Source organism: Hyperolius riggenbachi, chromosome 1 (genome assembly GCF_040937935.1).
Source record: "Hyperolius riggenbachi isolate aHypRig1 chromosome 1, aHypRig1.pri, whole genome shotgun sequence".
In the NCBI taxonomy this organism is placed as follows: Eukaryota; Metazoa; Chordata; class Amphibia; order Anura; family Hyperoliidae; genus Hyperolius; species Hyperolius riggenbachi.
This window is the reverse complement of record NC_090646.1, coordinates 222,844,505-222,860,567: the sequence shown is the minus strand read 5'-3', so window position 1 is coordinate 222,860,567 and position 16,063 is coordinate 222,844,505. Positions and strand designations below refer to the sequence as shown.

Below are 16,063 nucleotides of genomic sequence, written 5' to 3'. Positions count from 1 at the left end.
AGGAAAGGTTTTATTCTAATTTTAACACTATATTAAATAGAAGAACCAATAGAAATTACAATGTGTTATCAGTATGCATTTAAATAGCATTACCAGCTTCCAGTTCACTGAGTGCCCTGAATAACTGATGTCACTAACTGCCCCTTAAGGGAGCCCACATTCTAAATGTGCTACCATAGTCATAGTTCAATTGTCCAATATCCTCATCATGGTCTAAGGCCAATGTGGGCAGTAGTCAGTTAATCTACTAGCATGTCTTTGGGGTGTGGGAGGGAACTGGAGTGCTCAGAGGAAACCAACACAAACACTGGAAAATGTGCACACTACATGCAGACTGGACACTGACCAGGAATAGAACCTGGAGCCCTATTACCACCATGTTGCCCATGGATTAAGTGCTGTAAGAATTATCAAAGGTATTGTTACTCATATTGGAGATTTCATCTCAAACTGTGGTGTACGAGGGAAACTGAATACAAGTTTCACAGCAATTTAACTACAAATTCTCTAACTTTCCATCCTGAACTGAGATGTATCTGCTTAGATTTTACCGATTCTCACTCAAAAGACAAAAAACTATCTTATGGACATTTTATTTAGTCTGAAAACATAATCATGTATGTCTTTAATTAGTCCATATACTTTGCTCCAGTGGATTAATATGGGCTAGTTTCCTCCCCCAGTAAACCATTCATTTATGTTGCAAGTTTCTTGTCAGTAAAGTAATAAATTTATGCAAGGTGCGTAGACCAAATCCTTATAGTAGCTCTGTGTCCAGGTTAAAGAATGAATCTTACCCCTTAAACAGTTGGAATTGGATTCACTTTACTGTAATGGCATCTTTTTCATCTAGGGCCCCATTAAAAGGTATTTATTTGGATGGTGAGAGGCCACTAAAAGTGATTCTAAAAGAACATGTTACAAAGAAAAGAAACATGAATGGTTACTTATTACACTTTGGTTTGCAGTATAGTAACAGCCAATGAACCACTTAAAGACAAGCAGACTTATAAAAACGTCCTGCTAGAGCCTCTTAACGGCTCCAGGACGTTTTTATAAGTAAAGCAGCGCTGCTGCCGCTGTGCACATACGTGCATGCTCCCGCGCGTGCAGGTCCGCGCTCCCACATGCATTCCCATGTGCGTGCATGTGAGATTAGTGGGAAAACAAAAACACCATAGGAAAAAATACACCTTTATTTCAAAATAATTTACTGTCACCATACTTTGTACTAGGGACATAATTAAAGAGAACCCGAGGTGTGTTTAAAGAATGTGATCTGCATAGTGAGGCTGGATCTGCCTATACAGCCCAGCCTCTGTTGCTATCCCAAACCCCACTAAGGTCCCTCTGCACTCTGCAATCCCTCATAAATCACAGCCAGGCTGTGTTTACATCTGTAGTGTCAGTCTCAGCTGCTCCCCGCCTCCTACATAGCTCCGGTCCCTGCCCCCATCCCTTCCCTCCAATCAGCAGGGAGGGAAGGGATGCAGGCGGGGACTGGAGTTCTGCAGGAGGCGGGGAGAGCAGCAGACTGACACTATAGAGATAAACACAGCCAGCTCTGACAAGCTGTTTGTCAGCAGCGTGGCTGTGATTTATGAGGGATTGCAGAGTGCAGGGGGACCTTAGGGGGGTTTGGGATAGCAACAGAGGCTGGGCTGTATAGGCAGATCCAGCCTCTGTATGCAGATAATATTCTTCAAACCCACCTTGGGTTCTCTTTAACATCTTGTGATAATCAGGACAAATAGACAGATAAAATATGTGAGTTTTATGTACAGTAGCACTGTTTATATTAATATATTGGTAGGTGAACAGAGGCGCCAGAAGGATAAAAGTACATACATTTTTTTTTAAATTGCTGGGAGGAAGTGGTGGACTCGCCTCCGTTAAAGCAGACACCAAGGACTGTAAATGTATAGATATACACATTTATTGAAAATACCCCAACGATGCAACGCTTTCGCGGGCACAGCCCACTTCTTCAGGCAATAAGCAGGGGATAAAGAACTGTAAACAAAAGACAGAGGCATAGCTATAAATGTTGCCATTAAAAGATACAAATGGATTATTATTTAGTGTAATAAGAATAGTATTTCAAACATAGTGTTTAGTGATATGTTATAGTAGGGGGGTGATTGCAAGGAATGGGTCGGTGTAAACTACATAATGTGTATAGGGGAATGGACTAGATAACAGTGGTAAAAGGTAGTTAGTAAATCAGATTAATCTGATTTACTAACTAACTTTTACCACTGTTATCTAGTCCATTCCCCTATACACATTATGTAGTTTACACCGACCCATTCCTTGCAATCACCCCCCTACTATAACATATCACTAAACACTATGTTTGAAATACTATTCTTATTACACTAAATAATAATCCATTTGTATCTTTTTATGGCAACATTTATAGCTATGCTTCTGTCTTTTGTTTACAGTTGTTTATCCCCTGCTTATTGCCTGAAGAAGTGGGCTGTGCCCGCGAAACGCGTTGCATCTTTGGGGTATTTTCAATAAATGTGTATATCTATACATTTACAGTCCTTGGTGTCTGCTTTAACGAGGCGAGTCCACCACTTCCTCCCAGCAATTTTTTAAAAAATGTTATGTACTTTTATCCTTCTGCGCCTCTGTTCACCTACCAATATATTTGAGTCCACCCCAGGTGGAGGGGTGATCTACCCCCTTTCTTCCTATCTACAGAGAGCGACTTCTTAATCCTGAGTGAGGACAGGTCTAATCTCCTCACCTGCCTAATGAGTGGTTTACTAGGTGGTAACCCGTGTTTGTGAGTATTACCATCTCACTGTTTCATTTATCCAATCAATTTTGACATACTCCACCATATTGGGCTCTCGATTTCTCTTTAACTTTACTGTTTATATTAAAACTATAGGGGATAAAATTGGAGTGTCTTTTTTCATTTTTTCCTTGTTTTTCCCTTTAAAATGCATAGAAAATAAAATAATTACTGAAAACAAATATCAACCCCCAAAACCCTAATTGGTGGTGAAAAAAATAAGATATAGATCATTTCATTGTGATTAGTAGTGATTAAGCTATTGGCAAATGAAAGGGATGAGCACTGAAAGATGAAAATCGCTCTTGCCCATTTTGGGGTGAAGTGGTTAAAGGGACGTTGAGGTCAGAGGAATATGGAAGCTGACTGTAACGATTGGTGTCAGCAACACAGATTTTTCTGATTATTGGCGATCTGCAGAATCACCAATAATACAGATGCTATACCTGATTATGTGGTGACCTGCAGAATCACCAATAATACTAGTATAGCTAGACACAGGACAACCAATGTGGAATTGTGTTTTGGTGCGACAGTAATGAAAGAGGAGATCTCCCGAGAAGCGGGAGATTTGGACAATACTGCAGCCAAGAATCCCCTGAGGGGCAGGGAATTCAGACTGCACTGCAGTCAGTGAGCACCTGAGGAGCAGGAACCACTGACTGTACTGCAGCCAGTGGAAACCTGAGGAGCAGGGACCACTGACTGTGCTGCAAGGATGATCACCTGAGGAGCAGGTGATTAAGACTATACTACAGCCAGGGATCCCCTGAGGAGCAGGGGATTCAGACTGTACTGCAGCCAGTGGACACCTGAGGAGCAGGGACCACTGACTGAGCTGCAAGGATGATCACCCGAGGAGCGGGTGATTAAGACTCTACTGCAGCTAGCAGACACTTGAGGAGCAAAAGTTGCAGACAGTGCTGCAAAGACTGATCACCTAGGGAGTAGGTGACAGCTCTCAGAAATTCCTCACTAATGGCTAGACCCTTTAGTGAGGATAGGAAGGTCAGACAAGCAGGGTCAGCAACGTACGGACAGATAGGGTACAGAGACGGAAGGCTGATTCAGAGTAAGGTACAGGCAGTGTCGGCAACAGTAATCAGATAGGCAGAAGTACCGAATCAGCAAACAGGAGAGTAGTCAGGAAAGCAAAAGATCATAACAGATAAATAGTAGCAATATAGCAATATCCTAGTCTAGGTGTGAAGTCCTTGGTTTCAACACCTGGGATCTAGACTAAAGAATAGTACACAGATAAATAGTAGCAATATAGCAATATCCTAGTCTAGGTGTGAAGTCCTTGGTTTCAACACCTGGGATCTAGACTAAAGAATAGTACACAGATAAATAGTAGCAATATAGCAATATCCTAGTCTAGGTGTGAAGTCCTTGGTTGCAACACCTGGGATCTAGACTAAAGAATAGTACACAGATATCACAATGCAATAAGTACTTTAAGCTATCAACGGAAACTGGCTAAGTGTGAATTCCCAGCTCCAGCTGGTTCTAACACACTGTAAGATCTGACAAAGGTCTGAGAGCTAGCAGGTTAGTGTTTGCAACAGCAGACAACCAGCAACTGACAGGCAGGTCCTATATATACTCAGAGCGCTCCACAGCGCCATCCCAGTCACTCAGCCAATCCGGAGCACTACTGGAGTCAGCTGACCGGCTGATCAGCTGACTCCTCTTTTACATGCATAAAGGTCCTGTCGCCTGGCGCGCGCGCATGCGCGTAGCTCTCAATCTATGTGCACTAGAAGGACCAGGCAAAGCAGCAGCATGTAGCTGCGCGGCAGAGGCCGCCGGCTGATACACGGAGATAGCCGCCATGCCGCTTGGCCATGCGGTGGTATCTCCGCTATCCTTTACAGTACCCCACCCCCTGAGGAGTGGACTCCGGACACTTCCTACCCGGCTTCTCGGTGTAAGTCATGAAACTCTTTCTTTAATTCCTCAGCGTGCATGCAACAATCTGGCACCCAAGTTCTCTCTTCCAGACCATACCCCTTCCAATGGACCAGATACTGTACAGAATTTTGCACTAATCGAGAATCCAATATCTTCTCGATCACATACTCCGGTTGGTCATCAACCACCACGGGGGGGAGAGGAATCCACATGTACCGCTGGCTTCAACAGGGAAACATGGAATGATCTCACACCTCTCATACTGGCTGGGAGATCAATCGCATAAGTGACCTCATTAATCTTTCTGGACACTGGGTATGGGCCTACAAATTTGGGTCCTAACTTAGGTGACAGTTGTTTTAACGCTAAATTGCGCGTAGATACCCACACCATGTCCCTTGGAGAAAACTTCCACTCTACAGGCCATCTCTTATCTGCCTGTTTCTTCTGAGTCTGGAAAGCTTTTCCCAAATTCCTCTTAAACAAGACCCAGATCTCCTTTAATGCCCTTTGCCAATCCTCCAGGGCCGGAAACGGGGTAGAAGCCACAGGCAATGGAGAAAACTTGGGAGATGTTCCCGAAACTACCTGAAAAGGGGAAAATCCTGAAGAGGCACTCTTCAAATTATTGTGTGCAAATTCTGCGAATGGTAAGAACTTCACCCAATCTGACTGTGCATCTGCCACATAACATCTGAGGAATTGTTCAAGGGACTGGTTAACTCTTTCAGTCTGACCATTGGTCTGTGGGTGGTAGCCTGATGAAAATGAGAGGTCCATACCTAACTGATGGCAAAAGGCTCTCCAGAATTTCGACACAAACTGGACTCCCTTATCTGACACCACATTCTCCGGAATGCCATGCAGCCGGAAAACGTGCTGAATGAAGAGATCAGCTAGCTCTTGGGCCGAGGGGAGTCCTTTCAGAGGGACGAAATGAGCCATCTTACTGAACCTATCAACTACCACCCAAATGACCGTCTTGCCCTCAGACCTGGGGAGTTCTCCTACAAAGTCCATTGACAAATGGGTCCAGGGTTCATTTGGCACTGGTAGGGGTTGTAATGTACCCACTGATGCCTGACGAGAGGGATTACTTCTAGCACAAACTGAGCACTCTCTCACAAACTCTTTACAATCAAGTGCCAGTGTAGGCCACCATACACATCTGGCCAATAAATCCTGAGTCCGAGTTGCCCCGGGATGCCCAGCATTCTTATGAGAATGGAATAATTGTAAGAGTTGTCGGCGAAAAGGAAGTGGTACAAACATAACCCCCTCAGGCTTCCCTTCAGGAATGTCCTGTTGATAAGTCTCTAGCGTAGCAGTCCAGTCCTCCCAGGTTTCGGTAGCTGCCAACACCACCTTTTGAGGTAGGATGGTCTCAGGGGTTGAAGGCTGAACTGTCTCTGGCACAAAACACCTAGATAGAGCGTCAGCTTTGACGTTCTTACTACCTGGTGTATACGTTATGACAAATCTGAATCTTGAAAAGAATAAGGACCAACTGGCCTGTCGAGGGCTAAGTCTTTTGGCCCCCTCTATGTACTCCAAGTTTTTATGATCAGTAAAAACGGTAATGGTATGTTCTGCCCCTTCTAGCCAACTTAATGGCCAGGAGCTCTCGGTTGCCAATATCGTAGTTCCTCTCGGCAGGAGTGAACCTATGAGAAAAGAAGGCACATGGGTGTAGTTTGCCTTGCAAACCGGAGCGCTGAGACAGTACAGCCCCAACCCCAATTTCTGAGGCATCGACCTTAACCATGATGGGGAAGGTGACATCCACATGTCTCAGGATGGGTGCAGAGCAGAACAATTTCTTCAGTGTGGCAAAGGCGGACTGTGCCTCTGCCAACCAGTGGTAAGTGTCAGCCCCCTCTCTAGTAAGGTTGGTGAGAGGTGACACTACCGAGGAGGACCCTTTGATGAATTTTCTAAAGTAATTGGCGAAACCAAGAAATCTTTGGAGTGCCTTCAATCCTACAGGTTGAGGCCACTCCAAAACAGCAGAGACTTTCTCTGGATCCATGGAGAGACCAGAAGTGGAGATAATATATCCCAAAAAAGGAACTGTCGTGACCTCGAACAGGCACTTTTCTAGATTTGCGTACAGCGAATTCTGTCTTAGTTTTCTTAACACAAACTTGACGTGTTTACGATGCTCTGTCAAATTAGGAGAAAAAATCAGTATGTCGTCTAGCCTCTTGCCGACCGCGTCACGCCAGTAGGCGTGGCCGCGGCGGCAGCCCCAGGACCGCCTAACGCCAATTGGCGTAAAGTCCTGGGGCTCTGTTTTGCAGGAGATCGCGCGCAGGTTGCGCGCGCATCTCCTGCTTGGGGGGCGGAGCTCCGCCCCGCCTTCAGTCTCCGAGCGGCTATTGCCGCTCGGGAGACTGTTAGACGGCGTGATCGCCGTCTATTTACTCTGTGCAGCGCTGCGATCAGCAGCAGCGCTGCACTGGGGACAGCCGTGTGACACGGCTGTCCCCCTGGGGGACAAGAGAGCGATCGGCTCTCATAGGCAGAAGCCTATGACAGCCGATCGCCGTAATTGGCCGGCTGTGGGAAGGGAGGGAGCGAGGGAGGGAAGGGATTTAAAGAAAGAGGGTTTTTTTTTTAAAAAAACAGCAACACAAATATTTATTTAAAAAAAAATAAACATGGGGGGAGCGATCAGACCCCACCAACAGAGAGCTCTGTTGGTGGGGAGAAAAGGGGGGGGGGGGATCACTCGTGTGCTATGTTGTGCGGCCCTGCAGCTTGGCCTTAAAGCTGCAGTGGCCTTTTAAACTAAAAATTGCCTGGTCACTAGGGGGGTTTAGCCCTGCAGTCCTCAAGAGGCTAGATATACTAGCACAAACTTCCCCAGTACCTCCCTGAAAACCTCATTGATTAACTCCTGGAAGACGGCAGGGGCATTACACAACCCGAAGGGCATAACCAGATACTCGTAGTGCCCGTCGGGCGTGTTGAACGCTGTCTTCCATTCGTCACCGTCCCTAATCCATACTAGGTTGTATGCACCTCGTAGGTGCAATTTGGAGAAGATACTGGCATTGGTCACATGAGCGAACAAATCATCAATAAGTGGCAATGGGTAACGATTTTTTATGGTGATCTTATTTAAACCACGATAGTCGATGCAGGCTCTAAGCCCACCGTCCTTTTTCTGTACGAAAAAGAAGCCAGCCCCAGCTGGAGACCGGGAAGGACAGATGAAGCCTTTGGCCAGGTTTTCCTTAATGTACTCCTGCATTGCCACTTTCTCAGGTCCTGACAGATTATACAGATGACCTCTAGAAGGCATACAACCGGATCTTAACTCTATGGGACAATCGAAACTTCGGTGAGGCAGGAGTTTATCTGCAGACTTGGGACAAAACACGTTAGCGAATTCTGCATACTGTACTGGCACTCCTTTAACCTGTATCTTAGTAGCGCAAACAGCAACTCTCTCCAAACAATGATGATGACAATGGGTTGACCAGCTCTGTAGCTGACCTGAAGCCCAGTCAATCTGAGGGGAGTGGAGTTGCAACCAGGGCATACCGAGGATAATGGTTGAGGTTGCCATTTGCAGGACAAGGGACTGTAATTTCTCTTTATGGAATACCCCTATATTGCACACTAATAAGGGGGTTTGGGAAAGAGGCTGTCTACTCTGTAATGGAGAGTCATCCACTGCTGTGACCAGAATCTGCCGGTCTAGAGGGAGTAAGGGAATCCCCAATTTTTTTACAAACTCATAATCAATAAAATTGGCTGCAGAGCCGGAGTCCATGAAGGCTTCTGTGGATTTAGTCCGAGCTTCCCATGTAATGGAACATGGAAGGAGCAGATGATTATTGTTTAGAGGTAAAGACTGCTCGCCTAGGGTATTACCTCTGACTACTCCTAGGCGGCAGCGTTTCCCGACTTCTTAGGACAATTCTGAACCATGTGACCCTCCTCAGCACAGTATAGACAGAGTTTTTCGGATTTTCTGCAATTCTTCTCCACCCGCGTCAACCTGGAGTGTCCGATTTGCATCGGATCAGGCGGAGGCGATGAGGGTGGAGAGGAGGCGTAGGAGACATATCTTACAGCATTTCTGCCATGGGTTTGCTTCTGATAGCGTAAGCGACGATCTACCCGTACTGCTAAAGAAATAGCCTCGTCTATGGACTTGGGCTCAGGATGTACTAACATCAAATCAGAAACTGCATCAGATAAACCTGACAGAAAACAGTCTAACAGTGTGTATGTTCCCCATCTAGCTGATACAGCCCACTTCCTGAACTCCGCAGCATAAACCTCCACCGGATCACGACCCTGCCTGAGAGTCTTAAGCTTCCTTTCAGCAGTGGAAGCAATATCCAGGTCATCATATATAATGGTCATGGCCTTAAAAAATTCCTGAACTGAGGATAACGCCTCATGCTCTGCATGAAGGCTATATGCCCATGTTTGAGAATCCCCTGACAAAAGGGTCTTTATGAATGTTACCCTCCGAGGCTCAGTTCCTGACAAAGTAGGCCTCAACTCAAAATAAGATAGAACCCGATTTCTAAAGTTCTGAAAGTCAGATCTATGTCCAGAAAACTTTTCAGGTACGGACATGCGAAGGTCCGTGACTGGAGGGGATTGCACTGTATTAACAGCCATTTGAAGGACCTGCACTGACCCAGACAGTTGTGTGATATGAATCTGTTGGGCATCAACCACCCCGATGAGGTTATTCACAGAGGTGACCAGGCCTTCAACTTGGCTGCGCAGTGCGTCCATAATGTTTGGTCTACTGTTCTGTAACGATTGGTGTCAGCAACACAGATTTTTCTGATTATTGGTGATCTGCAGAATCACCAATAATACAGATGCTATACCTGATTATGTGGTGACCTGCAGAATCACCAATAATACTAGTATAGCTAGACACAGGACAACCAATGTGGAATTGTGTTTTGGTGCGACAGTAATGAAAGAGGAGATCTCCCGAGAAGCGGGAGATTCAGACAATACTGCAGCCAAGAATCCCCTGAGGGGCAGGGAATTCAGACTGCACTGCAGCCAGTGAGCACCTGAGGAGCAGGAACCACTGACTGTACTGCAGCCAGTGGACACCTGAGGAGCAGGGACCACTGACTGTGCTGCAAGGATGATCACCTGAGGAGCAGGTGATTAAGACTATACTACAGCCAGGGATCCCCTGAGGAGCAGGGGATTCAGACTGTACTGCAGCCAGTGGACACCTGAGGAGCAGGGACCACTGACTGAGGTGCTATACTACAGCCAGAGATCCCCTGAGGAGCGGGTGATTAAGACTCTACTGCAGCTAGCAGACACTTGAGGAGCAAAAGTTGCAGACAGTGCTGCAAAGACTGATCACCTAGGGAGTAGGTGACAGCCGTCAGAAATTCTTCACTAATGGTTAGACCCACTAGTGAGGATAGGAAGGTCAGACAAGCAGGGTCAGCAATGTACGGACAGATAAGGTACAGAGACGGAAGGCTGATTCAGAGTAAGGTACAGGCAGTGTCGGCAACAGTAATCAGATAGGCAGAAGTACCGAATCAGCAAACAGGAGAGTAGTCAGGAAAGCAAAAGATCATAACAGATAAATAGTAGCAATATAGCAATATCCTAGTCTAGTTGTGAAGTCCTTGGTTTCAACACCTGGGATCTAGACTAAAGAATAGTACACAGATAAATAGTAGCAATATAGCAATATCCTAGTCTAGGTGTGAAGTCCTTGGTTTCAATACCTGGGATCTAGACTAAAGAATAGTACACAGATAAATAGTAGCAATATAGCATTATCCTAGTCTAGGTGTGAAGTCCTTGGTTTCAACACCTGGGATCTAGACTAAAGAATAGTACACAGATAAATAGTAGCAATATAGCAATATCCTAGTCTAGGTGTGAAGTCCTTGGTTTGGAATGTGGAAGATGTGGAATGCATTGCCACAGGAAGTTGTTATGGCAAACTCTATACCTGCATTTAAAGGAGGCTTAGATGCTTTCCTTGCGTTGAAAGACATCCATGGCTACAATTACTAGGTAATGCCTAATGATGTTGATCCAGGGATTTTATCTGATTGCCATCTGGAGTCGGGAAGGAATTTTTCCCTTTTGGGGCTAATTGGACAATGCCTTGTAAGGGTTTTTTCGCCTTCCTCTGGATCAACAGGGATATGTGAGGGAGCAGGCTGGAGTTGTACTTTGTACTGGTTGAACTCGATGGAAGTATGTCTTTTTTCAACCAAAATAACTATGTAACTATGTAACACCTGGGATCTAGACTAAAGAATAGTACACAGATAAATAGTAGCAATATAGCAATATCCTAGTCTAGGTGTGAAGTCCTTGGTTTCAACACCTGGGATCTAGACTAAAGAATAGTACACAGATAAATAGTAGCAATATAGCAATATCCTAGTCTAGGTGTGAAGTCCTTGGTTGCAACACCTGGGATCTAGACTAAAGAATAGTACACAGATATCACAATGCAATAAGTACTTTAAGCTATCAACGGAAACTGGCTAAGTGTGAATTCCCAGCTCCAGCTGGTTCTAACACACTGTAAGATCTGACAAAGGTCTGAGAGCTAGCAGGTTAGTGTTTGCAACAGCAGACAACCAGCAACTGACAGGCAGGTCCTATATATACTCAGAGCGCTCCACAGCGCCATCCCAGTCACTCAGCCAATCCGGAGCACTACTGGAGTCAGCTGACCGGCTGATCAGCTGACTCCTCTTTTACATGCATAAAGGTCCTGTCGCCTGGCGCGCGCGCATGCGCGTAGCTCTCAATCTATGTGCACTAGAAGGACCAGGCAAAGCAGCAGCATGTAGCTGCGCGGCAGAGGCCGCCGGCTGATACACGGAGATAGCCGCCATGCCGCTTGGCCATGCGGTGGTATCTCCGCTATCCTTTACAGTACCCCACCCCCTGAGGAGTGGACTCCGGACACTTCCTACCCGGCTTCTCGGTGTAAGTCATGAAACTCTTTCTTTAATTCCTCAGCGTGCATGCAACAATCTGGCACCCAAGTTCTCTCTTCCAGACCATACCCCTTCCAATGGACCAGATACTGTACAGAATTTTGCACTAATCGAGAATCCAATATCTTCTCGATCACATACTCCGGTTGGTCATCAACCACCACGGGGGGGGGGGGGGGGGGGGGAGAGGAATCCACATGTACCGCTGGCTTCAACAGGGAAACATGGAATGATCTCACACCTCTCATACTGGCTGGGAGATCAATCGCATAAGTGACCTCATTAATGTGAAGTCCTTGGTTGCAACACCTGGGATCTAGACTAAAGAATAGTACACAGATATCACAATGCAATAAGTACTTTAAGCTATCAACGGAAACTGGCTAAGTGTGAATTCCCAGCTCCAGCTGGTTCTAACACACTGTAAGATCTGACAAAGGTCTGAGCGCTAGCACGTTAGTGTTTGCAACAGCAGACAACCAGCAACTGACAGGCAGGTCCTATATATACTCGGAGCGCTCCACAGCGCCGCCCCAGTCACTCAGCCAATCCGGAGCACTACTGGAGTCAGCTGACCGGCTTATCAGCTGACTCCTCTTTTACTTGCATAATGGTCCTGTCGCCTGGCGCGCGCGTACGCGCGTAGCTCTCAATCTATGTGCACTAGAAGGACCAGGCAAAGTAGCAGCATGTAGCTGCGTGGCAGAGGCCGCCGGCTGATACACGGAGATAGCCGCCATGCCGCTTGGCCATGCGGCGGTATCTCCGCTATCCTTTACACTGACATACTGATTTACTTTTAGGTTTTTTTGAGTTTTTTTGAGTTTTTTTTTTTTTCCTCTCTACAAATCCCTGAAAAGTTATACTAAATTAAATCCTTGATGAATCCTTGTAGAAAAATGATCAATTCAGGCTGAAAGCAAGCTATGTATGACTACCTTAGTACTGACTACATCTCTTAATATCAGGTACGAGACACAACCCAAGAGCCTTGTGGACGTCTGTCTTTCATGAAGGAGCCAAAATCTTCTAGGGGCCTTGTATATCAAGCTATCTGCAATCTAAATATCACATTGCCAATCTATAATAAGGTAAGATCTTTGGAGCATTGACATTAATAGGTTTTAATATGTATGTTTGTGTGCACTGGTGCCTTATGTATGCAAACCCCCTAGAATAGTGGTAGCTTCGTAATTTCATTTTAGAAAATCAGGTAGCTGAAAATATACTGGCTTCAACAATAAATTACCTGTGCTGATTTGTTTTCTTGATGTTACAGTGAAAATTCACATTTGGTGTATAGAAGCAAAGGATTATAAAAAAAAAACATGCTTTATTATGCTGAGTTATTCTTTTGCAGTATTATATAACTTCATTTTTCTTTACATCCAACAAAACAAAATGCAATAAACAATGGGCATTTACTTTTTCTTTCACTTTTTCCTTCTACACTTTCAAACCTATTATTTGCTTTAGTTTGTACAACTTTTTCTGATCCAGCTTTCTGTGACCTCCAGCTTATATGAGTAAAAACGGCAGTCAGGTCAAGGTGACTCCATGCAGTCATTTAGTTTAACATATAAAAATGTCACAAAAATTCAGTATTAAAAGCTTTGAGGTTCTTACAGACGAAGCAGATAATTTGGGAGCTGTGAGTCATTTGGTAAAATGGATGCCACATAGACTGCAATGTTAATTTCGGCTATAGCAGTGCCCAGGGCGTAATTTGGGCACTAAATGGCTGAGGTAGGATGTAAACTTGTGCAGCAAATATGCCAGTATTAAAAAGCTGTATGTTGTGAAGTTGACATCCTACATACAGTATGTACATAAGCAAGCCGATACACTTTCCTGCTTGATGTTTCTTTTTTGTTTGTTTGTTTGTTGTTGTAAAGTGATAGTGAGAGCTCTATCAGCAAGAGAATGTTAATGTGCTGTACAGCAGCTATTGCTCTTCCCATACTGAGACCATTGTGTGCATTGTCACATATGGCATTCAGCCAAAAGAAGGTTACAACTAGAAAAATAGGTGGCCTGATGGTTTCTTCCCACCAGAGAGCGTAGGAGGCTGCATATTCATAGCTAGGGATGGTCGTAAATTCCAATCTCCACTTCTGCGGAAAATTCGCTTTCCGCCATTGCCGATTACCGCTTCAGATTCCGCTTTACGCTACTGATTTCTGCATTCCGATGCAGATTTTCATGGAAATTTCCACCAACTTTAACATTGATTTTCTCAAAAACTATAAGGTATTTTTTGAAAAAAATGTTCCTCTTGTTTCCACTCTTCTGCTTAACATACCCTGAAAATGTGGTGTTTCTAGCACCTATGGGGGCTTTGCTATTAACCTCTAAAGTCTACGGTCATTGACTGTAATGTAAAATGCGGAAAATCCACATTACCGATATGCGGTAATTTTAAGACAATCAGAAGACTCAGAATGAATAAACCAGAATGGGGATTTAGGTGGACATTTTTGAATTCTCTGATTGGTTTATTCATTCCGAGTCTTCTGATTGGCTTAAAATTACCACATATCGGTAATGTGGATTTTCCACATTTTATATTACAGCCTATGGCCGCTGACTTTAGAGGTTAACAGCAAAGCCCCCGTAGGTGCTAGAAACACCAAATGTTCAAGGTATGTTAAGCAGAGGAGTGGAAACAAGAGGGAAAAAAATCTTTCAAAAAGACTTCGTAGTTTTTGAGAAAATCTATGTTAAAATTGGCGGAAATTTCTGCGGAAATACGCCTACTGCACTTGTAATACCAATTTCCGAATTCCAATGCGGAAATGCAATTTAGGATCGGAAATGCAGAAATTGCATTTCGGCGCAATCCGAACGAGCATCCCTGTTCATAGCACAGTACATGTCAATAAGTGGTCATTACCCTTCACTGCATTTCAAAGAAGACACATTCAAAGCACGGAATGGGGCAGCACACAGGATCAGACCAGAGTGCAAGCAAAAAAATGAAAATGACTTATTTCTATGCAATATCTTATGTACTTATAGGGGAAGATCTATGAAGCTTAAATATGATACTAATTAACTAAAGGAATAACTCACAAAAAAATGAACAGTTGGGAAACCTAAAGAAGACACACGCTGACTAAGTATGCCTTTCAAAGGACCACTATCGCGAAAAAAGTAGGGAGTTAAAATCTGACAGAACCAACAGGTTTTGGGCCAGTCCATCTCCTCATGGGGTATTCTCAGGGTTTTCTTTGTTTTCAACAGCATTTCCTGAACAGCAGTTGCAAAGTCTAACTGACAAAATAGTGTGCGAGTGAATAGGGAGGCCGGCTGGTATCTTACTATTTTGGCAGTTAAACTGCTGTTCAGGAAATGCTGTTGAAAACAAAGAAAACCCTGAGAATCCCCCATAAGAAAAAAAGACTGGCCCAAAACCTGTCAGTTCTGTAAGATTTGAACTACCCACTTGTTTCACGATAGTGGTCCTTTAACTTGTTATGTGAGTAAATCTGATAAAAAAATGTTTTCTTTATTTTTTCTTCTCCCTTTACCCTGGATTTCATCTGTTGTTACAAAGGATTCTGAATCTGATCAAGAAGATGAGGTAATATAAACTATTCTTGTCTTCAACAATGTTTAATGTATGTTTACATTGTTTAATACATTTTCATCTATGTTAGAGCTTTAGTTCAACCTCCCATTTTTTAAAACGTATACGATAGTAAAATGACAGTCATTAAAGTGGTCTGAAAGCCAACATTTCTACTTTGCTCTAAAAGATGAGTAATAAAAAGTACACATTTTTATTGAATGCTATGTCGGAGTTTCAGACCACTTTAACAAAGCATAATGTTTTGTACATTGCACATTTGTAATTTTGTACAGTAAATATATCAAGATTACTTGACTGTCTGGCTTCTGTAGATCTACTGTCTGCTGAGACTACAGTGCAATATTACTGGAGAGAACGCTGCCCAGATACCTTCCTTATCCCCTCGTTTCTCACATTAGGTAGTCATGGAGGGGACAGAGGCTGTTTTTTCCTTGTCAGCACAAATAACCTCCCTCCGCCCACCTACTCCCTCTGCTGGTAAGAGATTAACTCTTTGTGGCCAACACTCCAGCTACAGCTCAGTCCTAATGATAAGAATAGCAGATAGGGTGCTCCACTGTGAGAGTCTGAAACAGAGTTGGAAAAGATATCCCATCTTTAATAATTAGGGGATCTCCACATATCCACCCCCACTCAGGTAAACAGGTAAAATTGAGTATTTTTAACCTATCATCCATTTGCCAAAGGGGTAAAAAATAAATTACACCATGCAAAAAAGTGTTTTTGGAAATAAATGTACTCTATAATTCTTTAGTTGTTTTATCTGTA

At 44.1% G+C, this 16,063-nt stretch overlaps 1 protein-coding gene across 34 annotated transcripts in view; it reads left to right on the top strand.

The window, feature by feature from the left end:
• Window positions 1–16,063, top strand: part of ANK2 (ankyrin 2) — a 700,071-nt gene that overhangs the window by 610,307 nt on the left and 73,701 nt on the right. For all 34 annotated transcript variants that reach the window (XM_068281027.1, XM_068281066.1, XM_068280997.1 and 31 more), the window contains 2 exons: window positions 12,672–12,794; window positions 15,260–15,286. In XM_068281027.1, coding sequence (XP_068137128.1) covers window positions 12,672–12,794; window positions 15,260–15,286 — 150 coding nt within the window. The remainder of the gene's footprint in view (window positions 1–12,671; window positions 12,795–15,259; window positions 15,287–16,063) is intronic.